Below are 26,205 nucleotides of genomic sequence, written 5' to 3' on the forward strand. Positions count from 1 at the left end.
GTCTAAGTGTTCTCTGGAAAACTTTAGTCTTGCTCTGAAGATTTTATTGACAGCAGGGTTTTCTACCTTGCACACCTCCCATGAAAATCAAAACGTGTGGTCTCATTTGAAAGGTAGATGCTGTACTTGGGCTCTGAGTGGGTTTGTACATACTTTGTTACTGGGAGCCAGTTGGGCTTTTCAAATGGGCCCAACTGTTACCTCCCACCTTAACTCACGAGTCCCATCTAGTGTACAACCCTGATGGGGGCTCATGTTTAACCCCTCTGGTCTCATTACCGACTCTGGCGGGCAACCTGGAATCCAAAGACAAAGCTTTCAGGTTCCCAGCTGAGCTACCCATACAGACCCCACATGGACGTTAGCTGGGGAAGTTTGTCAATGTAAAGAACAACTGCCAGATAAGAAAAGTGTAAAAAAACAATTAAAGCTTTACTGGACATTTTATAGAACAGCCAATTTTAGTATAATGCAAATCTTTATATATATATATATATATATATATATATATATATATATATATATATATAGTACATGGTGTTTCCTGAAAGTGCATAGTACAACTTTTAACAGTTAAAAATGACAAAAATTAGGTAAATTAAGCTGTGGAAAAGAACACAGGTCAATACACTACAGAAAAGGGAATCATTTTTATTGTCAGTTGTCAGTTCAGATCAAGCAGCATCAAATACATGAAAACTTTTCTCTACAGAAGATTCCTGGCATCTTATATTCAGCAACACAGCTTCTGTGTTCATAAGTCCACGTCACTCATCTCTCTCAAGTATAATTTCATTTCCCACCTCTAAAACAATCACATCATCACAGGAAGAAAAAAATTCAGGTATTAATAAATTAATTACAATCATTAAATGAGCATCAATAAAAACCCATTCATTCAAAAGAGCTTTTCACACGGCAAGCAACAATCACACAACCTCCTCTATTTTGAATTAAAAGGAAGGCGGAATGGCAAAGTGACGTAGGCAGTGCAACTACTGAACCTGAACGGCAATAATTGGGTGTCTTTTTAACAGTTAGTGTAAATCTGCAGTTCCCTTGAACTGATACTATATTCGTTCCTCATTGTTCTTGGTAAACAATCGCCTGTAGGAAGTTTCATAAACCTAACATCCCCTTGTACACTCCAGAGTGTGTGGCTAATAGGTCACTGGTTTTTAAAGTTACAGACATGGCCAAAAGCATTGGTATCCTCGCATTTTATGGACAATTAAGCACCATTCATTCTGAACATTGCAACTGAAAATGCTCTTGTGTCGTCTATGCTTGTTTGTAGTGGAACAAAACAAAAAAAAGCTATGAAAAAGGATAGACTTTATTTGCTTATTCTATAAAGATATCGCTTGACCTGGAAAATATTACTGATACCATTTAGAAGTCATTAGAAATAACTTGATTGTACTGATACTTCAAGCAATACAAATGTATCATAAGGGCTGTGTCCCAATTGCACACTATATACTAAGACTACGATATACAAGTACTGCATGCAAATCTTAATAGTGTGAGTTTGACAGGTTAGTTAACATGCTAACCCATATTTTATTAACAGGAAGTGATGACGCATTGCTATGCCAACATACAAACATAAAAACATACAGACATACATACATACTGTCATCACCACTGCACCTGTATCATTATCCACCTGTTTTTCCCCAATTTGTCCCAGCGTGACTAGCTCCTCCCACTCTGGTTCACACTGCATTGTAAATTAATGTTGAGACATCATAGATATTTGAGTGTATTCCACTTTGACACTTATCTATACTACATGATGAAAAACTAGTTAGTATTAATTGTTTGCATGCAATTGGGACGCACCCATGGTCACCCATTCAGCCAGTTTAATTTCAATAGAGTAAGGTAATAGCCAAGCATGGTCAACGTAAAGACTACAAGTCCACCTCCAAAGAGCTCGATACTGCCAATATTATTAAGTTTAAAGCCCATTGAACTGTAGCCAACATCCCTGTACAATTCCAGATCACAACACTGGTCACTGTCTCAATGAAAACTAACTGGTTGAGAGGTGTGAAATGGTATAGGACCATTCTATTGATAAAATTATAAAGGTTATTGTGGAAAAGTCTCAATATCTTTAGCCAAGTCTGTATTGTCTTTGTTTACACATACTGGTCAGAATCATAAAGTGCACTGGCAGATTTAGGAGGATTTAGAGTTAAGAGAAAATGGCATTGCGGAAAGACATTCATAAAGGACCAGTGGTTTAACATGGTGTTTGTAAAGTCTAGCACAACTGCGCTTTCCCCATATTTGCAGGTGCCGTAACTGATTCATAAACCACAACGTCACTTTGTGTAATAGTGTTAGAATTTCACCCTGATGTGGTTCCGCCTAATACAAACTTTAGCTTATTGATGGTGAAATTATAAACCTATAAACACGAAGAATTCAGCTGAATACAACTGTCTGCTGTGAGAACAGACAAACTTAATCACTTAACAATAGTTCTTTGTAAAGAGCTCCTAGGGATTCATCAGTCACTATCTGTGTTAGTGGTTAGCGTTGTAAAGTGCAGCTGTACATCATTACATAGACTTCTCTGAAGGTGGTTCACCCAACGTTTTATACAGATTTACACACCTGTCCAGGAGGAACGTCACCAATTCCACATCTACCTTCATCCCCTTTCCGTCTTATATTTCTCTTCAACCCAAACAAACTAAGAAGTGCCTAATATGCATGTGCTGATGCCATTGTCAAAATAAGCATTTTTAAAAATATGTTTCACATATTTTACTGTTTTAATCTTCCTTTATCATTTAAACTAGAGCTGAGTGCTGGTCATAAAAATGCATGAGCTCAATAACATGTTGGTTTTGATTGGTAATGTCTAATAAAGACTGAATCGATTAACAGGCAGTGCCACTGACCACAGGCACAGTGGCTTTATGGATATGACTTAAAGCAACATTATGCAGCATTTCTACATTAAAATACCAGCTTCAAAACCACTGTAATGCTCCACTGACTTGGAATAAGAAGAGCAGCGCCACTATCGTTGCTACTTCTGGCTCAGCGTGTTGATAACTGCACCTTCTTGAGGGTTGATTCAAAGTGTGAATCAGACTACCTAACTATACAGGGAGCCCAGGAGCAAGAAATACCAATTCTGGCATAATGCTACTATAAATATCATGATGTTGCACATTTTGCGTGCCATGGTGGCGTCACTGCCATGCTTTAAAGAATTGGGCCTTGAGATTATCTTTGTCATTTTTACATTGAAAATAAATTATAGATACTATTCTCATTATTTTATCATTCCTGAGTAAAATACAGTCCAGTGCAACAGCAGAAAATAAAAAAATATAGAATTTCTACAATTTCCTTCGCAATCAATAAACTTACTTCGATTCTGTTCTATCTGTTCTATCAATTATAATACCTAACAGCTCGCAGGCTCACAGCTCATGCTGGCCGGTGTGGGGCGTAGGTAAGTTTCTGACGTCACAGTTCTGGATGAGCCGAAAGTAAAAAAGCACAAGCTCCTCGTAATTCTTACAAGAAATCCTCTCATTGATGCCATGGAACCTAAACAGAGGCATAAAAAAAGGAAAGCAGGTGAGTACCTGGCATTCCTTCCTGACCCCCCCCCCCCCCCCCCCCCCCCCAGCTCCAGTGCCTTACCTCTGAGAGTCACCTGGTTTGAACCAGGATGGGGCAAAGCGATAAATGTCCTTGGTAAGGGCAGTGTAATGGCGGCTATCTGTGTTGCCGATGCAAATCCCTGTGAGGTGCACACAAGCAATATTAGCAGAAACAGGGAGAAAGTAGGAATCACGCAGTAGGATGGGCTTCTTCAGCAACAAATGAAGCATGTAAGTAGCTCTTTAACCACTTGAGCATTTAAGAGTGGATTAGGCAGAACAACAAAGGCTGCTCATTTATGTGGAATTTATATACAGTCTGTGTGCTTTAATGGTAACATCTGGTGGGCTGACACGAATATGACTCTCCATTTTTGGTGTTTATGACATTTTGACAGGATGTTAATCTGGCAGTTGTTGTTTGCATTAGAAGACAAATTTCTTCAAGGAAACTTAAAGTTGCAGGCCTCTTTGGTGAGGCGCTTACCTGGAGCCACTGTGATCTGGGGAAACATGTCCAGAATTGTCTTCTTAATGATCTGGAACCCAAATGACTGCTCATCGTAGGAACTGATGGGTAGGGGGTCAAACCCACCCACCAGTTCGATTTTCACACGGCTATCCGATACAGTGGATTCAATCAGCTCCAGCACCTTCAGAGAGAAGTTGACAATGTCTAGCCTAGAAACCTGAGAACCCCTGGCTTACAGGTTAACAAGGTACAAACTGCAAGCGTAGATCATCACACACTTGTCTTACACCACGCTGTGTTGTCATATAAGCTCCATATAAGCTATTGTCCATGGTAGGACCACCTTGATAAGAAAATGCTGATTACATTGGTTACCAGAAATTAAGTGAAAAAAATAAAATCTCTGAACATTTGTTTATGGATAACTGTCATACAGTTTTACAAAGCACATATGCAAGTCTACTGAGTTTACTTAATTAACAGCAGGAGCGATTGATTGGATTTAGGCTTGCAGTTTGCACTGAATGCTAGTCGGTGGGCTGTAAACATCCACTGCTTGTTAGTTACGCTAGCCAAGTTAGAAAAAATACAGAGAAACTCAAGCAAAGGTACGGATAGTGCTTTAAAGTCTGCGTCAATTAAAAAAAAAGGTACAATAGAGCTAAAATAAGCTTGAATAAAAGTCAAAGAGTATCCAGATTTTTAATTATATACTCAAACATGTATCTCTATATTTTGCTGTTTTTCATGTTTTGACATAAAGTGAATTTGGCCGAGACGAGACAAGACGACCATATTCACCACTAGTGTTGGACACAGATAGAATTAGTCCTCCGCCTTAAACCCATCCATGCAGTACACACACACAAACACACTAGTAAGCAAACTGCAGTGGGTTAAGGGTGTTGCTCAAGGGCCAAACAGTGGCAGCTTGCCCTGGGTATCGAACCCACAACCCCGTCATCAATATCCCAAGGCTCTAATGGCTGAGGCACCACTGTCCCTGTTCTCTACACTGTGTCAACATTTCCTGATCCCCTTTTGGAGATCAGGCTTTCGTATGACAACAAAACCACTTTCATCAAATAGATTCTTCAGTTTGGTGCTGTGTGGTGTGGTAACTACTGGGCATCACCAGTCCGCTACATTCTGAGTAATGAAGTAGAGTGACTTGACTTGATTTGACTTGACTACTGTCCACAGGGCAGGTTTGATTCCCCACCCAAGTAAGCCCACCACACCATATCCTTAAACACTACACTACAAAGTCCTTAGACAAGACTCCTAACCCTACATTTGCCTGACTCTGTTACACGATTAAACTGTCAGTTGCTTTGCGAGATTAAAGCACCTGCCAAATACTGTAAATGTAATTTATGTGTAGGAGGAATACTGTGAAAATGTGACTGTTAGCTGACATTGCTTTAACATGAACTAAACTGAGACATATCAGTTTCTTGCACTGACAGATGTAAAAAAAAAAAAAAAAAAAAAAAAAAAAGACAGACTGTTCTGCACTCATCTCTTTTCAGAAAAGTTTTTCCCCCCACTGCAATATTACATCACCTTTGTATGACTTGGAATTCATGTATATCATATTGTACCATGATTACTTTGCTTGAGGCAGAGGAGAGAAAGCCTTTTGAGAATTTAAACCTGACTCTTCAAAAGAACCCATTTTCACATTCTGTACAGCGTCATAAAACGAGTACATATTGTGGCATCTATGCCCGAAATCTTCAAAGCCTCCATTCTGAAAGATCTGCTCTTACACAGTACAAAACAGTAATATATTCCCTTTGAACTGGACTGCTTAAAGTCCACATCTCCATGACAACGTGACCTCTCACCTCTTGCAGTGTTTGAGCTGAGTGGATGCGCAGATTCACGAAAGCCTCGGCATGGGATGGGAGTACATTGACCTGCAGGGGTTGGAAACGAAACAAGGTGCCTCCATTAAATGGAAATATTTGTGTGTGTGTGCGTGCATACGTGCATGAGCATGTCTGATAAAAATAATGTAATTCTACCTTCACACCGGAGTTAAACATGGTGATTGCTGTAGTAGTTCGCACGAAAGCATTAGTGTCAGGTTTTCTCTCCATTATCCTAGAAACATACACATCTGATCAGCTCCAAATAATGCTACACAGGTTAAGAAGCCCTTAAGGTTTTAATAGTTAGTGAATTTAATAAAACAGGTGGTTCTGGCTGTAGAACCCAGGGCCTAGTTTTTATGCTTAGCCACTAAATTTTAAGCTTGGTTTAATCAAACCCTATATTTTCTGCTTTGTTATGATGGATCACATTCACCAGGCTACAAAGCTACATCACCATGGCTAATTACACTATATAAAGAGTATCGTTGTTACCCAGCCTCATAAACGAGTTGCATTTATTAGGTTTTGTGATGCTAAACTATGACTAAGTTAAAAATGCTTCTTGACTGAGATTGGGCCGATCTAGGCATGTACTGTATTGGGTTTCTTTTAAAAAAAAAATCCTAATCCAGTTCCTAGTCTTTATTTTAACCACAGTGTCCAGAGCGCCATCTAGTGTCCTCAAGGCATCATTAACAGACAGTAATGCCCAGCTGGCAGCAGTACAGACGTTTTCAGAAGGTAAATAAAAGAATAGAGTCTACAGTGTGGAGCTATTTTACAGTGGACCATGAAAACAAACAAATATTTCAAACTTTAAAAAACTATCACTGAAATGCTCTGTTTTACCAGCAGCCATAGTCTACTGGTAATAACTACAACAATCAGCCATAACATTAGTACCACCTGCCTTATATTGAGGAAGCTCTTACCTTGTGCCACTTTAAAAGATCTAACCATTTGAGGCACTGACTCCACAAGACTGGCTAATGTCTTGTGGAGATCTTGACAGGTACAGCTGTAGCTGAACCTATTTAATGTTTTTCACTCCATCTATTAATGGTGCTAATGTTATGGTTGATATACAGCTTGACAAAGAAACTGCTGATTGCGTTTTATACTGAGAACAAATTTGTCTCCATTTCCATCTCTATTTTTTACTTTTTGACAATGTGAATCTGGCAGTGATCCTTAATACTGTGTCAAAATAATGATGACTGCACCAAAAAAAATGCTACAAAATTACTTACATTTTTAAAAAATGACTATTGAATAAAATCTTTTTACTCTGATTCCAACTGAAAGTCAAGAAGCTATTTTTCCTTCTCCTGTAAAGTTACCTTTTTGGACATACAAGGGTTCTGCATGACAGAAACCTATTTTATTAAAATATTTATTGAACATCAGTGAACTACATAATACTATATATTTTTTGCCATTTTACAAATGCAATAAGCCACTCAAGGCCATGCATTACAATGATTTTACTCCCCTTACCTATGGTAAAAATCACTGTTATGCACTTCCTCTTGGGGCCTATTGTGTTATTCACACATGAACTACCTGCTCATCAAGGGCGTGAAAAGCCACAAATTGGACATGATGAATCTGAGAGGCAGGGCAAACTGCAACACACAAATCACAGGGGGTAAAGCTTAGCATAAACCTCACACATTTAAAAACCAAAGAAATCGTACAATAACAGAAACTTGCTTTATAACACCTTGAGCTTGACTCTGATTTACCTTATGTGCCAGGTGTTCAAAAGTGCCTCGTTCAGGGCCGTAGCCAAACAGTCTGGGCATTGGGTTTTCCTCCAACCTGCAGAAGATAAAGTTAAATGTACTGTAAATAACAATAACAACAACACAAATTTTCAATACTTAGTGCAAAAAACGTTTAGACCTGAAACACATTTAGAAGGGAAGCTATTTAGACAGTTAAAGAAGTACATGTTTATGCAAAACACTCAACGGTGCTACAAATGGTTCTTTGAGTGATACCATAAAAGAACCGCATTTGATCCCATAAAGAACCTTGTTTGGAACAGAGATGCATGAGTGTGAGGAACTTTTAACCATCTAATAAGTCACTTAATTTATAGGTTCACTCTTTATAGAACCAAAATGGTCCTTGGCAGCACTCAAAGAGCCTTTTGAAGCACCTTCAAATACATTTTAAGAGTGTATTAGCAGGTTTATAGCACTTTTAGACTTTTTTTGACAGAGGGATGAATATGTGGTAATACATCCAAAGTAATGTTGCAACAATAACGGTATGATAACAGTCTCAGAAAACTACTTGTTTTTATGCTACATACTACTTGATAATTCTTCTTCTTTTCCTAATAATCATCATCATCACCATTAACAGACAGTTTATGACCCTTAAAGAAATGAAAACTGATTTTTCTGACTGAACTTTACTAGTGTATATAAAAACTCCTTGTGTATATAAAAAAAAACTTTTAATAACTACAAATAAATAAAACAGCTGCACACGAGGTGGATCTTTTTTGACCATTTGATATCTAGCTAATGATAAAAACAGTAAGAATTTGATGGGATTCTCTGTTTGGTTGCATTTTTTTTTAAATACGGGTATTAAACACATGTACACATGTAACCATCAATTTCATACAATGGTATACTTAAAACTAGTATACCACTGCAAGCCTAATTAAATGTGTAGTGGTGTTGATGCTGTTTTCACAGGTTCCTCCCTGATGAAGCATCTGTGATACCAGAAAAGCTGAGGAAAAGAGAAAGCACCTGGATTCGCTTTCGTATAGTGCTGCTCCAGTGGTCAAAAGATGGACTTGACACAGATGTGATAGAAATTAAGGTGAAAAACATTGGACTGCTCCTTTAAGTATAGAAATGTGATTCAGAGAGGTAAAATAATAATAGGATAAATAATCCTATATACAGTACAAGAGGCTTCTTGCTTCACCTTGTAACTGCAGCAGCTAGGATGCCAATACTGTTCTCCCTTGAGGGCATAGAGGAATGCCCTGGCTTCGTACTGACACTCAGCTTCACTGTAGCTGCCCCCTTCTCGCTGATGCCTATCCTACAACATTACACATGCATTACACACACACAAATAAGATACATGTCATAAGGTAAAGTTGTAGAATGTAAACCCAAATGCATGGATTTATATATCAAATCAATTTAAAAGGTCTCACAGTGCAGCCGGTCCATCCAGACCACTTATAACTCCGTCCAGCACGGCCAGGCCTTCATCTAGGACGTAGTGCAGCTTCACTCCGCGACTCTTCAGCACTCTGACTATATTCACCGCCCCATTGTAGCCATTGACCTTTAAATGGTGCATTTCATCAGTGTTCATCATATTTACATGTATCTACCTGGTTTATAGTCACAGTCAGGCATACAGTTGCTGTCCATACATGCTAAATTTATACTTATCCAGGACTGTATGTTGACTGAGGCACAATTAAGAGCAGCCAGAACAAATTACAATACAGTGCCAATAGAAAATGATTATACCCTCTAAAAATCCGGAAAGGCACAGGTTAGGAGAAACATCCAAAAACTTTTCAGAGACTTTAACTATGCCTCTGATGACTGCTACTAAGAAACTGAAAGAGCCAGGAGGATTGACCAAGGGAGCTACCAAGAGATCAAACTGATCACACTGAAGATTTTCTAAGTTTGTTTTGTTGGAGACTGGTCAGGCTATATACAGACCACCTCACATGCTTTACACAAAGCTGCTCTGTACTGCAGGGTGGCAAGAAAGAAGCCTGCTCAAAAAAAAGTGCAACATTGTGAAAACAAAACACCACTGAAAACAAACCTTACTTACTGTACGACGAGACAGAGGCAGCTTTATAGTGTGGAGGTGTTTCTCCTCAGCAGGGACTAGGCAGGTCAGGATTTAATACATGAATGGATGCTGCCAAGTACACCCAAATTCTTGGGGAAAACATGCAGCTTAAAGTTGGGCAGGAAGTTTCTTCTTTAACTGCTTCTTTTTTATTCTCAGCCTGTGTCCTATGAGACTACCCCTCCTCACACTAATAGAACACTGCTCTGAGTGATGTCACTGCAGAGGCGTTGCCTTCTGGCTCTCTTGGCTCAGTGTTTCAAATCGTACCGGTTTTATCCACACCGATCTTGTATGTTTTCACTGCAGCTTTGCGTCCAGATTGTGTCGACCTACAGTACAACAATGTCCTAAACGCCCCCTACAGCACAACAATGTCCCAAACGCCCCCTACAGCACAACAATGTCCCAAACGCCCCCTACAGTACAACAATGTCCCAAACACCCCCTACAGCACAACAATGTCCCAAACGCCCCCTACAGCACAACAATGTCCCAAACGACCCCTACAGTACAACAATGTCCCAAACGACCCCTACAGTACAACAATGTCCCAAACACCCCCTACAGCACAACAATGTCCCAAACGCCCCCTACAGCACAACAATGTCCCAAACACCCCCTACAGCCCAACAATATCCCAAACGCCCCCTACAGCAACAACGTCTCAAACGCCCCACACAGCTCAACAATGACTCCAAAGCCCCCTACAGTACAACAATGATCCTACACACAACACCTAAATAAATCCGGCTTACTGATAGGAAGATACATTTTATTGAGCAGCCAAGTCAGAGCCCTGACCTAAATGCGACAGGAAACCTTTTTTAATGGACTTGAAGAGAGCAGTCTATTGCCACCAAAACTCGACTGCTTGACTCTACAAAGTACTAAATAAATTATAGCTCACTCCCATTTTTTTAATTCAGAAATGTTGGGTTTTCCCCCTCATTTCTTAAAAACGGTAAGGCAAGATGAATTAAATGTATTAAATAGCTGGAAAAAAAGATACATTTTGATGGGATTAGATTTTTTTATTTTAGGCTATACGACATAAAATGCTATAATGCTTTCCTATAGGCACTGTATATCAATTTGAAAGGCTATGAAACACACAGCCAATTTAATTAGAAGGATTAAATTAATGTGCAAAAATGAATTACCGCACATTAAATGGCACAAATTGTAGAACTGGACCTCGGGGGAAGAAAATGAAATATGATCAAAATGTAGAAGATAGGCCATTAAAAGTGTGAGAGTGCCTGACCTCTTCGTCGTGACCCAAGCCAATGTAGAACCCTCGCCGTGGAACATATCCTCGCTCCAACAAGTACTCCAGCGCCTGAAGGATCCCCTTGAAGGACAGACGTAATCATATTCAGTAGCAGTTTCTTAGGAACAAATGTAATATTGTTTTAACCAACAAAAAGAAAGCTCTGCCTTGCATACCATGACAGACTGCTTATTGTCGATGGTCCCTCGTCCATAAATAAATCCATTCATCTCTTTGGCCGAAAAGGGAGGGGCCTCCCACCCGTCCGCCTCATTCGCTGGCACCACGTCAATGTGCGCCAGCAGCATGTAGGGTAGCAGCTCCGGCTCTGTCCCCAGTACGGTGAACAGGTGGCTGTAGTTAGCCACCACCTCATGCTTAACCAGGCTGGACGAGAAGACTGTTGGAAAGACTGACAGAGACAAGCTGCAGATGAGGAGGAATCCCAAACAACTACATACTGAGTTAAAGCAAAAGTATAGAAAGAAATTGTTAGTGGTTAAAGAGGGATTCTCACCTTTTCTGAGAAGTTGGCCAAACTCATGAAGAGCACTTGTGTTCAGGTGCGTTTCCGAGAATGATACAGTTGGGATCCGAATGGCCTCTAATGAATCCAACAGAAATGCTTTTATTAATTGGACTTATTAATTTAATAGCTGATTTTCATTATGGCAGGTACTTAACTCAGAAATTTTTACAAGCTTACTAGACTTATTTCTGACCAATGGGTTCAGGTTGCTTCGAACAGGGGAGGATCAAGGCCCTCCCAACTATATCCATGTAAATTCTGCCTACTTAAGAAATGTCACTGGCACGTGGTCAGTCAGCACTGTGTTAGCGTTTGACTCTTCAATATTTATGTTAGCATCACTGCTAACTCTGCTAACTATAGTTATTATTTTGCTAATGGTTCCCCATCCACTAGATCACATGAATCCAAATATCAATGACTAATTACCATTCAGAATGCAACAGCTGTTACTGTGCAAATACTGAGTGATTTATGTAAATGATCTCTGTTCTTACTGGCTGGCCTGTACTGTCCCTTGCATACTGTTAGCTTTTTCACTCTGTTCTTCACTCTGTGGTCAGGACCCCACAGGACCACCAGCGAGCAGGTAGTATTTGGGTGGTGGGTCATTTTCAGCACTGCAGTGACACTGTTGTAGTGGTGGTAGTGTATTAGTGTATATTCCGCTGGGACGAGTGGATCCAACACAGCAGTGCTGCTGTAAACACTGTGTCCACTCACTGTCCATTCTATTAAACACTACCTAGTTGGTCCCCCTTATAAATGTAAAAAAGAAGCAGAAGCTCATCCTCTAGTCACACTGCCTTCATCAGTGGTTACAGGATGCTGCCCAGAGCACTGCTGTGTCTGATCCACTGGTACATTTACATTTACATTTACGGCATTTAGCAGATGCTCTTATCCAGAGCGACTTACAAAGTGCTTTGCTATTTACCCAAGAAAAGCCTTAGCTAGTTAGAACAGACTAATACAAAAGATACCTCCAAGCTTAGACATTACTAAACACAATACAATAAGGCGACCATAGAACTATTCGTCCAAGTACTCTCTGAAGAGGTGGGTCTTCAGTCTGCGTTTGAAGACAGCGAGCGACTCGGCCGTTCGGACACCCAGGGGCAGCTCGTTCCACCACTTTGGTGCCAGGACAGAAAAAAGCCTGGACGCTTGTCTTCCGCGGATTTTGAGGGATGGTGGGTCGAGCCGAGCCGTACTTGAAGCTCGAAGGGCTCTTGGTGCGGATCGGCTTTTGACCACTGCCATCAGATACGGAGGGGCTGGTCCGTTCTTGGCTTTGTAGGCCAGCGTCAGGGTTTTAAATCTGATGCGGGCAGCTACAGGAAGCCAGTGGAGAGAACGCAGCAGTGGAGAGACATGGCTAAATGTTGGGACATTGAAGACGACCCGTGCCGCTGCATTCTGGATGAGTTGCAGGGGCCTGATGGCGCGCAGAGGGAGACCAGCCAGAAGAGAGTTGCAGTAGTCAAGTCTTGAAGTGACGAGAGACTGAACAAGCATCTGGGTGGCCTCTCTAGAGAGGAAGGGTCGAATTCTCCGGATGTTGTACAGAAGAAATCTGCAGGACCGAGTTACGTTTGCAACATGACTTGAGAACGATAACTGATCATCCATCACTACACCAAGGCTTCGGGCTTCAGTAGAGGGAGTGACCAGTGAGTTCTCGAAGGTGATGGCAAGATCGTTTCTTGGTCCAGCTTGGTTAGTGTGTGTTGGTACCCAGCCAACACACACTAACACACCACCACCATCAGGACCATCACGTCAGTGTCACTGCAGTGTTGAGAATGACCCACCACTCAATTACTACCTGCTCTGTGGTGGTCCTGTGGTGTCCTGACCATTGAAGAACAGGGTAGCAAAGAATGCAGAGAAACAGATGGACTACAGTCTGGAATTACAGAACTACAAAGTGCTGCCATATGGGAAATGGAGTGTAAAAAAAAAGGAAGTGTATAATGTTTTTAACATCAGAAAAACAGGAAATCCAAACTAGGTGGTTTGGCTCCATAGCTGGACTACATTTACCAGGGATGGAGGATTTTGAAAGCTCTTATAGAAAGATAATAAATAATATATATATATATATATATATATATAAAAGAACAAGGAGCTCCCTGGTATGCATAGCTTACGAGTTTGCACGATCACTGTACAATAATAATGTTTCCAGTCCAAGTTAGGTACACTAAGAAGTGCAAAAGTCATAGTAAGATAATGGCGTGATTTGCAGGTCAAGGGTTGCCAGGTTCGCAGTTTTCGCGCCAAATTAGTCTAGTTGGAAAAAGCCGCAGGGGTAAGGGTTGAAAATTTGATACCTTGATTACAGACAGTAGAAAAATAATCTTTGTAAGTTTAATGTACATTAATCATGTTGTTGCACAGCTGTTCATCTAAGAGCCAATATTCACACACAGTTGGGCCCAGTTGAGAAGCGTGCAGTCGAACACATCGAGATCTACCGAGAACCGAAACATTTACTTTTACAACAACCGAAATATTTAAGTAATTTAAAGCTTAATGTTTTTGTTTGTATTTTTTTTTTATGAAATCACTGAATTAAAAAAACATTTTTTGTAAGCTTTTTTTCTGACATTATCAGATCTTTATCTCCGATCTTTCCATTCAGCGTCCAGTGGGGGAGTTTTAGGAGAACTTTTACCCGGAGGGTTTTTTCTCTAAAACCTGGCAACCCTCACACAGAAATCTGTACCACAAGATAGTGGCATGAATTATACTGCGTATCTCACGTGTCTGCAACCACCAGTCATGTAATTGTGCATTTAAATGCTGGAAATATTGCACTTTATTTTTGACATAAATTCAGATGAATTTATCAACAATATCCCGACTTAGATCAAACCAAAATGATAATTTACTTGATTTATAATCAACGTTAAACTGAGAGCGAGACCGTGACCGCCTGTCCTAAGCCGTCTCACTCGTGGACTAAGCAGGTCATCTCCACACGTTTGAGTTTACAGACATTTACGGACACTTTCTTTACCTTTGAAACGTGCCAGCAGCAGCTCTCGCTGTTGTTCATTTATATCGGGTGATACGGTGTTTGTTTTTTCCCATTCTGCAAGCTGGAGTCCTGCATTCACCCCTAACGTGAAAGTCCGGACTGTGGCCACGAGGAATACAATCAGCAGTATCAGTAACAGACTCAAAAACACCACTTTCAATAACCTGACCGATCTCCACGGGGTGTTATGACCAGTCATTTTTGCAGGAAGCGAATGAGTGAATCAGGTGCAGTTGTGGGGGTCTGGTACAGGGGCAGAATTGACACACGATCGCCCCCTACTGTTTTGGAATAAGTGCAATCGGTCCACTGGTGATCGTATAGACTGAGGTCATTACACGGCAGGCTTCAAACACGATCACTGCATTATATATCAAATTATGGGCTTTTTAACAATTGTATAAGACTTTGAGGTAACCATTTCCACAAGAAAAATGCATCCCCACGCATTATTTTACTGACACCAGTTCTGCAGGCCTCTAGTCCTTTATTAATGGTCAGTTTCTGTCCACAAAAAGACAGTCACGATAGCTGGGCAGACTATTTTTAAATGGGTTTAATATTCCCAGACTATTTTCCACATGGTCTAGTCATTTTAGAATTTAATATTTCTAATTGCAAGACATTTTCAGACCCATTTTAACACATCAAGACTTTAAATTCACCATTCACCCAAAAGGAATCCAGTTTTAAAAAGGGGGCTGATACTACATTTGATACCACATTTATCCATTTATTTATTTAAAGTCACCACAACACATCAAAAAACAATGTATAATCGCTCCTTCGGATAAGACATGGGTCCCCTTTGCTGTCAAATCAAGAGTTCATCGGTTCATTAGGGCAGAGTGGATGAAATGAACAAGCTATAAGATGGTGTAAGCAAATATCTTAAAAGAATTAACCATACTCATTTTGCACAACCTCCCATTTCTGCTCTCATTGAGCACAATAAAAAAAAATTGCAATCATTAATAAGGCATTTTGTTCAAAATTAGTCAAACACACCGAAGTATCACTGCTTCACTCTAAGCAACAGTCTCGCCTGTGGGTACGTCTTGAGAACTGGGGATTAGAGCGAGCTCCTCAGGAATCGGCGCCTCATTGAGACTGTCCAACATCACACTGAATGGGTTCTCCAGTCCGTCTTCTATGGATACGTATATAAAATAGAGGAGAACAGCCACTAGGAGAAAGACTATGATCTGCACCCACAGAGGCACCAGATGCTGCTGGATCTCCCGTCTCTCCAGCGTGGCAGGACTCAATGGAGTTTCTGGGTATTTGAACTGCACAGGACGGCCTGCGGCCCCTTTTATAGACCGTCTTTTAGTAGCACTAGAGGGTAATAGATTTGCAGTTAAAACACAGTTACCCGATAAAAAAAAAAAAAATAATAAAAAAAAATAAAAGAAAAGAAATAGTTTGGACCAGAGTTTCTCAAACCTGGTCCTAGAGGCACCCTGCCCTGCACATTTTAGTGGACTCCCTGCTTTAACACACCACCTGCAACTCGGAAAGGCCTTGTTAAAGAGTTAACCTAAAGAATTAACAGGGAAGCAGGGAAAGCACCAAAATATGCAGGACAACTCCAGGACCAGGGTTGAGAAGCACTGGTTTGGACTCACGTGATTCCAGTTGGACTAGTTGCAGTGTCTGGAAACAGCTCCTTCAGAATATCAGGCGCTGGTTCCTGCGTGGAATAAACACGATTGAAATGAGAGAGGTAAAGTGGCTGATGAAAGAAAATGAGGGGAGACAAAAATAGTGGAAATAGATGTGTGGCTGAAAGAGGACAGCAAACATCCTGAAAAAGGTGACCAAGTTAGGTGACAAAAGAAAAAGGGCCCGTGAAGTAAAGAAGAAACATGTTTGGTAGGAAAAAAACATTAGGCTGGCCGCAGCGGATCATTTGGAAAGAACCGCAATAAAAGAGGAAAAAGGGGAGACAAGTGAGGAGAAAAGGATTGCTCTGAGGTTGACAAAGTAAAAAAAAAAAAAGCCCATTAAGCTCTTGAGCGTGCAACATCCACCAGAACACCAGAGCGTGAAGTGAAAAGAGATACAGCAGGAGAAAGGCCAGAGTTACGGGAGATTGTCTTTGATGGGGCAAACACTCTGGGGTCAGATAGAGAGATGTATTGGTCATGGTGCTCTTGTTGAGGCCTTGAAGATCCTGCTAAATAGACAACACTGACATTGTAAAAACAAGTTCTCTCACTTCCTCCCAAACAGTCTGTAACTCATACCCAAACACTATAATCTCAGATGATATCCATATGTTGTTTAATATGAATTACTGACCCAGTGCACCCTGCCGGCCACTGGCGTCTGACTATATCTCCTCCCAGTCTCTGCAGGCTTTGACTGAGGACTCAGCCTGTTCTCAATCTGCAGGCCAGACACGACAAACTCATTAGAATTCCCTCTCATGCGCAATCAATGAGCCGAAGCAATGACTCGGTTGGTTTACTAATTAGCATTAGGCCTGAGCAATGTCTACAAAAATCACAGTTTTCTTGTTGAAGCTGTGCTTCCTTGATGTCTTCTATTTCTTACAATTTTAGCATAAAACTGTTAATCATGTCCCAACAGTATCTCCTCTCTTGGAGCTTTATCAGCGCGCTAACTGTCAATCATTGCTGCTGTCCAATTAAATCCTCCCATCACCCAGGTCTAATTAGTAGCATAATTTAGAAAAGGTGCATCCAAAGCAAATATCTGTATGAATAGTTTATCTTAAGCACTGAAGCTTACATGCAGAAATTCCACACAAAGCCAGGTAGGACCGGACTTTTTTTTTTTTTCGTCTGATGTCCACCAGCATCAGAATCATGTTAATGCTCCACTGACGAGTAATGGGTAGAATAGTGTTTATCGTTGCCATTCCGGGTTCGGCACGCTGAACGCGGGCAGGACAATGCTCAAGGACTGACAAATGCTGCTTAACTAGAGTCATATTCATGGACAATCTTTTAATATTAATTTCCCATAGCAGTTCATGTGCTTCTTTCACATTCAGTAACTGTTCTGTATCTTTCAGCTTCACCAGAACTGCATGTAAGCATTTCCTTTATTAGAAGCTCAAAGCATGCATTACACCTCCCTACTGTAAGGGGAACCCAGGAGCAAGAAAAACTCTTATTGCAGAATTTTGCTTTTTCTACATAAAAGGTATAACACCACTATTTATACATACCTATTTATTTAATGACCAATTGTGCTACATTCAATAAAGCTATAATCATGTCACATACATACCATCTCCCAAAAATGCACTTCACCTATTATTTCTCTCACACACAGACACACACAGACACACTTTCCTCCTCGACCAGCTGGGTGATGCTGAAAGACTGGGAGCCATTTCGGCTGTTTTCCAAGGACCTTTGTAGGTTCTTTTCCTGTAATTCACAGAGGTCCAAATCAGCCAAAAAGACTAGCAAATGCTTTTGCTCTACACAACCAGAACACAACATTATCAACATATAGAAAGGCAATGCACATCTAGTACACTAAACTGATATTAATTTCCCACAAGGAACTGTTATTTCCATTTATAGCCCAACTGAACATCTGTGCAATAAATATGGTGCTCCCATGCAGTTCAAATGTGATCACACAATACACACACACACCCACACACACCCACACACACACCCACCCACACACACCCACACACACCCACACACACCCACACACACCCACACACACCCACACACACCCACACACACCCACACACACCCACACACACCCACACACACCCACACACACACCCCAAGGAAATGGATTCCTCCCCCTCACTAAACCAACTATAACAACAAATTAGGTCTTAATACAGTACCTGTCTCAGAGTGGGGATAAAGCACTGAGGATAAAATAATTCTTTGCTCTGGTTGTATATTCCCACCTGTGATTGCACAAAAGGGAGCAGAAACCTTCAAAAAGAAGTCCAAATAAAAAGCTCCAGCCACAAGGTGGTGACAAAGTCTGTACTGGAACAATAAAAGCTCAACAAGCTTCATTTTAAGCTATCTGAAATCATACATTGCCATGGGAGTGACTGATCCATTTATGAATTTGTACACATTGTACTAATTTTATGGTGGATTGTAGTAGTAGTATACCGATGGAGTCATTTTCTTCATGTCTTTGATGTGCAAGGTAGTATTATGCAAAAACAAAACATAAATCTAAAGAACTGCTGGTCTCTTTTGCCTTAGCTAAGGTCAGATATGACTTAACCATTGTAACAAAAAATATTGGGCAAGGGGATCCATTACCAAATAGAATAGCTGAATCCATTGCTAACCACGATAAATAAAATTTGTGCATGTCATGATCACCATGAAACACCTAGACAATGCTCTTGAGTTCTGGAGTCTTCTGTAGGACTCGGACCATACAATGTCTTGTGAAAGCACAATACTGCAACTGTGAAGCATAGTGGTAGTAGTGTGATGGTTTGGGGATGATTTGCTGCAGCAAGACCTAGAAGCCTTGCTACCAAAGAGGAAACTACAAATTCTGCTCCATATCAGAATTGTTCAAGAAATGGTCAGGTCAACCGTTCGTGAGCCAAAGTTTGAGAACAGTTGGGTTAGGTCAAATTCAATGATCCAAAGCACACAAGTATGTTTTATAAACATTTTTATATTTTTATATACATAAAAATGTGGCATGTACAAACTTTAACACACTATGTTTGTGGACACCCCTTCTAATGAATGCATATAGCTATTTCAAGTTGCACCCAATGCTGAGACACGTTGTGCAAACGTACACACAGCTCATCTAGTATCTGTAAAGAAATACTGAATAAGACTTTTGGCATCATGACGAGAAGTACCAATACTTCTGTCCATATATTGTATGCTTGCTCACACAACTGTGTGGCATTTAACAAATATGAAACTGTAGTAACTAAGTAACTTAAACAAAAACAAACAAAAAAAAAAACATTCCAACAGGACTGTCCAAACTTCTGCACATGCAGACACAAACAAAATGGGCGCTAGCAGATCTAAACTGGTAGGTGCTGATGAAAAGGACAAGGGGGAGAGATGGGGAGAAAATTAACCTAGGGAGTAACTGCAGTGTACTTCAGCAATAAATGCCAAGTTTGCAAAAAATGGGTTTCTTGGAAAACAAAGTTCCAGAAAGCCTTGATCACCAAATCACAAACTGTGCATGTGGTGTGTTTTTTAGGAAACAGCCAAGCCAGAATTTGTCTATGTATTTTAGACAGAGTGAATTAAAAAGGCCCAAACGTTACAAACAGCACAGCAGTTACGAAATCAAAGTCAATCAAAGCTCATTAGATGTAGGTTTAGCATCTGTCCTTCCAACCAACCCATAAAACTGACAGGTACTCTTCACACTCCCAACAATCTCACATAGATCCACTCCTGCATTTATTTCGGTCTTCATTTTTCTTCCAGCACTATCAATGCTGCGTTTGCCATAAAGCAGTGTATGCCAAGCTTGAGAAGCAACTGTGACACTTCCATTTCTCACATGCAAACAGGGGCTGCTTTTAACTTGACTGACAGGGAGTCCAATTAGTTCACTGCCGCTTTAAATTTTTTGTAGTGTCTGCAGCGACACTCCACCATTCTAGTTACAAACAGAACTCAGTTCATGAGACGAGTGTGCTAATGGATCAGTGGAATGTTTGTTGTTGTGTGCAACAACATGCTCATCAAGGTTAATTGCATTTAGAATTCATGATCACTTGACCGCTGAATTTAATCACATCCTTCAAAACAATGCAGCTCAAGCTAAGCGCCAGCTATATATAGGGCCGGTTTCCAAGACCGTACTTATACTTAGTCTTGGACTACGAAGCATTCCAAATAGTGATTCTCTACTGAAAGTACAATTTAGTCTAGCACTAGGCTAATCCCTTTGTGGGAAACCAGCCTATGGTGTGCCTGGCCCATAGTTTGAATGCTGCTTCAATATCAGTCTACTTTGTTTAAAACTAAAACCCTTCCGGTTTTTAATGTCTAATTAAATATTTGATCGTAGTTGTAGACTGTGTTACAAAAGCACTTTGTCTTGTTCTAAAAGGTTTTGTCTCATGTTTGTAGTCTTGAAATACAGAAGTAGTTCTGTATTATTAACGACAGATCCTCAAAAAGGGTTTGGACGTCTCTGACCTAAAACACTTCACAATTCTTCAAACTACTGAAAGCATGACATCCATATTTATTTTTTTAAGTATCTATTATTCTATGTGACTAAACAAAGTGAAATAATTAGAAGTCATAATCGCGGTTACAGGTCCATGAATAATTCCGAAAATCAACAGTCTTTCCCGTTTGCCCTGATCTAGCAAGCCATAAAACATTCAAAGGACAATGGCTCAAGATTGGTCAGAGTTGTGGAGAAATACAAGGGCAGTGTATACACACCGTATTAGCTGTCGCACTAGTTTCAGTATGATATGCTGACTCCGGGCCGAGCTGTTCTGATCCTGCACAAAAGCACAAGAAAGTCAAATAAACAGAGTTTTTTTCCTCCCAGAATGCAGAGTTGTTCCATCCAGTCCCTCAAGGACAACTACACATTTTTGCTGCTCTAGCTTCCATCACACCTGTGTCAGGTAATGACTAGCGGCAGAACCCTTAGGAACTGAGATACACTGAATTGGTTGGAAGCCCTTGAAGACTGGATTGAAAACCTCTTCCATCTAGGGTTATCAATATGACAGGCTGAAGGTAAAATACAGAGTTAAAGGTAAATGCAGAAGAAAAGTGGTGAAAAATGTATTTATAGCCTCTACCAGACGACTCCTCCTCTTCCTCTCCTTCTTCTTCCTCACTGTCAGAGTACTTTGCAGCATGCCTTGTTCCGTTGACTCTGAACTGTGAGGGATGCGTCATCAGCCTCTGCAGCTTTCTCTCATACAAAGCTCTAGTGCTGGCTGCGTACACAAACAATTTACAGTAAAGTTCTGCCTAAAATCACTGAACTTTTACCTGGCATTGTCTAGAAATAAACATCACTGACTCAAAACTGATTTAGTTTCAGGTGATTTTATAAGGCCCAACACCACTCATAGCCAGTGTTCAAGTTAATGTGAATTTAAATGTGTTTAAATTGTGGTTAAACTGCTTTCTTTGGAGGGACTGAAACTACACTGTGTTTACTGGGGAGTCGCAGTGAGAAGCTGTGTTCAGAATTTAAAATAATCAATTTAAAAGCTCATGTTTGTTTGTTTAACCAAGGGTAGTAAATTCATTTTGAGAAAATCAGATTCTGAAAACAGCTTGTCACACTGATCCAGACTGACCAGATGGTCTGTCTACCATTCAAAATATGGCATCTCAAAAGGAAAAGGGAAAATAATAAATAAATCAAATTATGCACTCACAGAAAACTACGGAGGTTACAAAGAATTCAGAGATGACCATGTAACTCATCCAATTAATACCAACAGAGGTTAGGGTAGCATGAATTCATTGTTTTTCATTTATATATGAAAATAAAATAATGTTTACATGCTGCAGTTGTTTCAGGCTTATTGATGCCTTCATATATTGTTTTGTGGGGCCGAGCAATACTTATAGTACTCCTAGCCTTCATAAAATATATAGATTTTTTTTTTTACTGCAGTGCTTTCCAACTGAAAGCATACTGACCTACAATGGGCCCAGCTTTGATTCCATACTTTAGCAGTTGTTTTTTTAACTGATCATCAGTCAATGAGCCCAGGTCCACCATGTCTGCCTCCTCTTCTTGCTCTCCCTCCTCCTGCCCAGTGAAAAACACACACATGCATGCACCCAATTAAACGCTTAAAGTGCTTAAACATACCAGATTTGAAGACCACTGCAAACTAACTCACTGTGTCCGAAACTGAATTGTATTTTCTAGTTGTAAAAGTGAGGAAAACCCCTTTTCCTTTGAAGTACAGTCGCTCCTAACCAAGAACTTAATGCTTTTAGAAACACACATTTCTCAAATATGGAAAAATATAGAAATAAGAATATCATTAAAAAGATCAATAACTAAAAAGTTACAGAAAATAATATTTTTACACCCAAATCTTCAAAAGCGAAGACTGTTTCAAATGTTAGGAGTTTGTTATGCTATTTAGTCTATTTAATATATAACAACCGCTGGTTTTTAGAGGCCTGTACAGCACTGTAGTTCACAAAGTGTAAATCTGACACCTGAATGTGGGTTTCTGGAGTGTGACCCAGATTCCCCAGTCATGGGGGGGGGCTGGGGTCCCCTGCCTGACACACACACACACACACACACACACACACACACACACACACACAGTTATCTTCTGTACTGGTATCGCGCTGGTGCAGCCGAGGTGGTGCATGCATATGTGCAAAAGACAGCTGCAGCAACGCTCAGGTCCTCTGGAGTCAGGTTTCAGAATCATGAAGAATAACAAAACCACTATTTTTGGCTTCCTGGCCACTGGTGACAAATGCACTTAGCATTTTTTTTTGTTCCTTTTTGTGCATTTTGTCTAACCTGCAGGGCTACATTAGTATCAGTATGAAAGATAAGAATAAAATAAATAGGCAAGGATTTCAACCAATTTCCACCGCCTTCACAGAAACTGTAACTTCACCTGTAACTTCAATGAAACAGCAACAACTAGCTACTAATAGTCACCCATCTGGCCAGTATACCAGCGAGAGAGAGTGGATGAGAGTTAACCTCCACTCAGCAGAATGCTGTATTCAGTCTGAAGGTAGCCATCATGTACTCACTGTGTCATTCAGAGCCTGGTCCTCATCATCACTAGAGAAATCAGCGTTGCTTTTATTCCAAACATGTTTCAGATAAAGGTCCAGGTAAATTTCCTTCTTACTCTCTTCTGGAGGCAACTCCACATTATGCGATATTAGCGCGGACCTCAGTCGCTGTTTGGAAAACTGAGTAGGATCCTCCACAAAGGCTGGCATGTCAACTTTTACAGGAATAAAAAGGTAAACACATACACTACACTACTTCTGAGGAAACCAACAGCAAGTAGACTCTCTGCTCTCTCAAACTCCTGCTTCCCAACACTTCAAGTTAGCTAAACCCTGACACAGAAACCTCTCAAATTGCATCGCAAGCCACGTTATGGTATGGGCAACAGGTGGCCACGGACCAGCCAGACTGCAAGCACAACCAAGCTACACCATGTGCCCAGTGTGTCTCCCCAGAAGCAGCATGAACCAAATAGAGGTTCCAGTGTAGTGCTGGTTCACCATCAGCCCTGCAGTTTAGACCAAGACTGGTCCATGTTTGACATGTCCAAAAGTTTATAGACATATGCGTGTCTTTGCTCCAACCTCTACTCTTCTGGGAAGGTTTTGCACTAGCTATTGGAAAACTGCTGTGAGGATTTGATTGAATAGTGTAGCCACATTGGTAGCACACTAGCTAGCTACTTAGCAATCTTTTCCTTAGCCACAACTACTACTAGCTAGCTAACATTATTGAAAGTGTTTTAAAAGTTGCTTTAATTGACATCTTGGATCCCTATTGTATCTTATCCTGAAGTATTTTGAATATTTTTACACTGCAGATATGGGTCTCGCTGAAGTTTAGCCGGGTAGTGACGCCGCCGTTTCAGCTAACGCGAGCTAGCTAGCTAGCTAACTCTCAATCTGTGGCTCAATTCTCAGTTCAATATTTTATCATTATCTCAGTTCAAATTAATCATTAATAAAATTATAACAGTGCCTTAAGATATTTTCTATATATCAGCAACGCGTCTCTGGATGGTTTGCCAGCCTTTTAAGAAATGATGAGACTATCGTTAGCCGACGCTGCTGTCGGGCACTAGCACTAGCGGGAGCCGTTGCGCGCTCGTGGAGCCAACCGTAGCGACTGGGGCCGGTAACGTAGCGCCAGTATGTTGGAAAACACAGCTGTCACACAAACCAAGTCGTATGAGCTCTTTAATGCACTATGAAGTCTTGTTCACAATGGACTCACCACAGGTTCCTGTTACCGTCCTTCTCCCACTCAGCAGAAGAACTTTCGCTCTCGCGCCATTTCTTTCAATTTTGTAACGTAGGGAAGCGCCTTCGTGTGGGCGGGGCCAACAAGCCTGGACCGAGCTCGACACACACGTCTGTGTAATTTAGCTAATATCTTCAATTATATGATTAGTCAATTAATAAACGTTAAAAATGCAAAAAGAAAAAATGTTGGTAAGAAAAATATTATATTATTTATAGGAATGCACAGATACCCCTTTTTTCTTTACGATACTGATACCAGATTTTTAAGTATCTGCTGATAAAGGGTACTGATACCACCTCTGACTTAAATACTGGATAGAGGGCTATAAATCCTGATATTTATAGTATTCCACTTTTTATAGACTCTACTTCTATAAAAAAAATAATAATCAAAATTGCCACAATGCAGAAACATGTGAAGGAAGGGAAGCATAATCTGGCTGAGCTTCACCAAACAGCTTTAAAATCAGTGTTTAAAATGCACATTTCTGAGCAGTGGGGAAAAATACCAGTTTAGAAAAAATTAATTATATTCAGGTACACGTCGCTATGTGAAAAGGTACCAAAGTTCATTGCTTGGCCTTTAAACAATATGCTTAAACTCAACTAGAGTTTCTTATGTGCGTTCTGACACTCCATGATTTACTGTTACAGATTAAAATGAGAAAATCTTTTTTTAATCTTTGGGGTGGCTGCAATGCAACAGATTGGTCCACTGTCACATAAAGATTAATTGTCATACAGTGTCAGAAAGTCTATTTTAGACAACTTTACAACTCGACATGGTTTGAGGCAAGTGTGTGATCATTTATGCAAGCAGTGTGCATGAGTGCTAATTAGTGGAGCATATGTGTCCGCTCTTGTTTGCTTCCTTACAACTCCTCACTCCTGCCTCACAACTCCAGTTAAACCTAAATGAGCAACTGTTAACCCCAAACCTACAGGCGAGTGAAAAATGTAAGGGGAAAGCAACATATTGGAGCATTGTCATACTCATCAAAGCTTGATCCATATCTTTTGTGGATTGGGGATGGATAGTGATATGGGAATCATATCCATATTATCTGATTTACATGAAAAAAATGGCTTTAGACATTATGTTTATTTATTTGTTTATTTAGGTTTTTCATTCACTTTTTCATATGTCTATATATTGTCTGTTTCTGCACAGAATTCAGCACAAAAAGCGATGTCCAATTGTACATGTCTTTGCTTTCTTCATCTTTATGTCTGCTTCTTACTTGTCAGGGCCGTGGTGGGTCCAGGGCCTACCAAAAATGATTGGCCACAAAGCTGGAATATCTGCTGGGCAGGGCGCCAGTCCACCGCAGGGTTCCACACGGACCCAGGCACTCCTACACACTCACACCTAGGGGCAATTCAGCATAGCCGATTCACCTGCCTTGGGTTTTTTTGGAAGGTGGGAGGAAACAGGAGTATCCAGAGGAAACCCAACGGGGATATGGGGAGAACACACCCAACTCCTCAAAGACAGACAGTGACCAGAGTGAGGACTGACCTTACAA

General features: G+C 40.5%; 2 protein-coding genes across 2 annotated transcripts; both read right to left on the reverse strand.

The window, feature by feature from the left end:
- Positions 1-635: 635 nt before the first annotated feature.
- LOC140577325 (N-fatty-acyl-amino acid synthase/hydrolase PM20D1.2-like) lies at positions 636-14,927 on the reverse strand. Its single transcript, XM_072697244.1, has 13 exons — positions 14,670-14,927; positions 11,633-11,719; positions 11,292-11,527; positions 11,110-11,196; positions 9,178-9,311; positions 8,940-9,059; positions 7,733-7,808; positions 7,551-7,612; positions 6,138-6,216; positions 5,958-6,029; positions 4,123-4,288; positions 3,676-3,775; positions 636-3,579 (listed from the first exon to the last, which is right to left on the reverse strand). The coding sequence occupies exons 1-13, from the start codon at positions 14,887-14,889 to the stop codon at positions 3,450-3,452; spliced, it is 1,569 nt and encodes a 522-aa protein (XP_072553345.1). The 5' UTR covers positions 14,890-14,927; the 3' UTR covers positions 636-3,449.
- Positions 14,928-15,173: 246 nt separating this feature from the next.
- On the reverse strand, positions 15,174-24,977 carry lemd1 (LEM domain containing 1). Its single transcript, XM_072697357.1, has 10 exons — positions 23,432-24,977; positions 22,337-22,448; positions 21,478-21,618; positions 21,107-21,168; positions 18,535-18,600; positions 18,011-18,088; positions 16,995-17,081; positions 16,780-16,866; positions 16,319-16,383; positions 15,174-16,028 (listed from the first exon to the last, which is right to left on the reverse strand). The coding sequence occupies exons 1-10, from the start codon at positions 23,624-23,626 to the stop codon at positions 15,719-15,721; spliced, it is 1,203 nt and encodes a 400-aa protein (XP_072553458.1). The 5' UTR covers positions 23,627-24,977; the 3' UTR covers positions 15,174-15,718.
- Between the last annotated feature and the right edge of the window lie 1,228 nt (positions 24,978-26,205).

The sequence above is a fragment of the Salminus brasiliensis genome, chromosome 14 (assembly GCF_030463535.1).
Source record: "Salminus brasiliensis chromosome 14, fSalBra1.hap2, whole genome shotgun sequence".
NCBI classification, from domain to species: domain Eukaryota; kingdom Metazoa; phylum Chordata; class Actinopteri; order Characiformes; family Bryconidae; genus Salminus; species Salminus brasiliensis.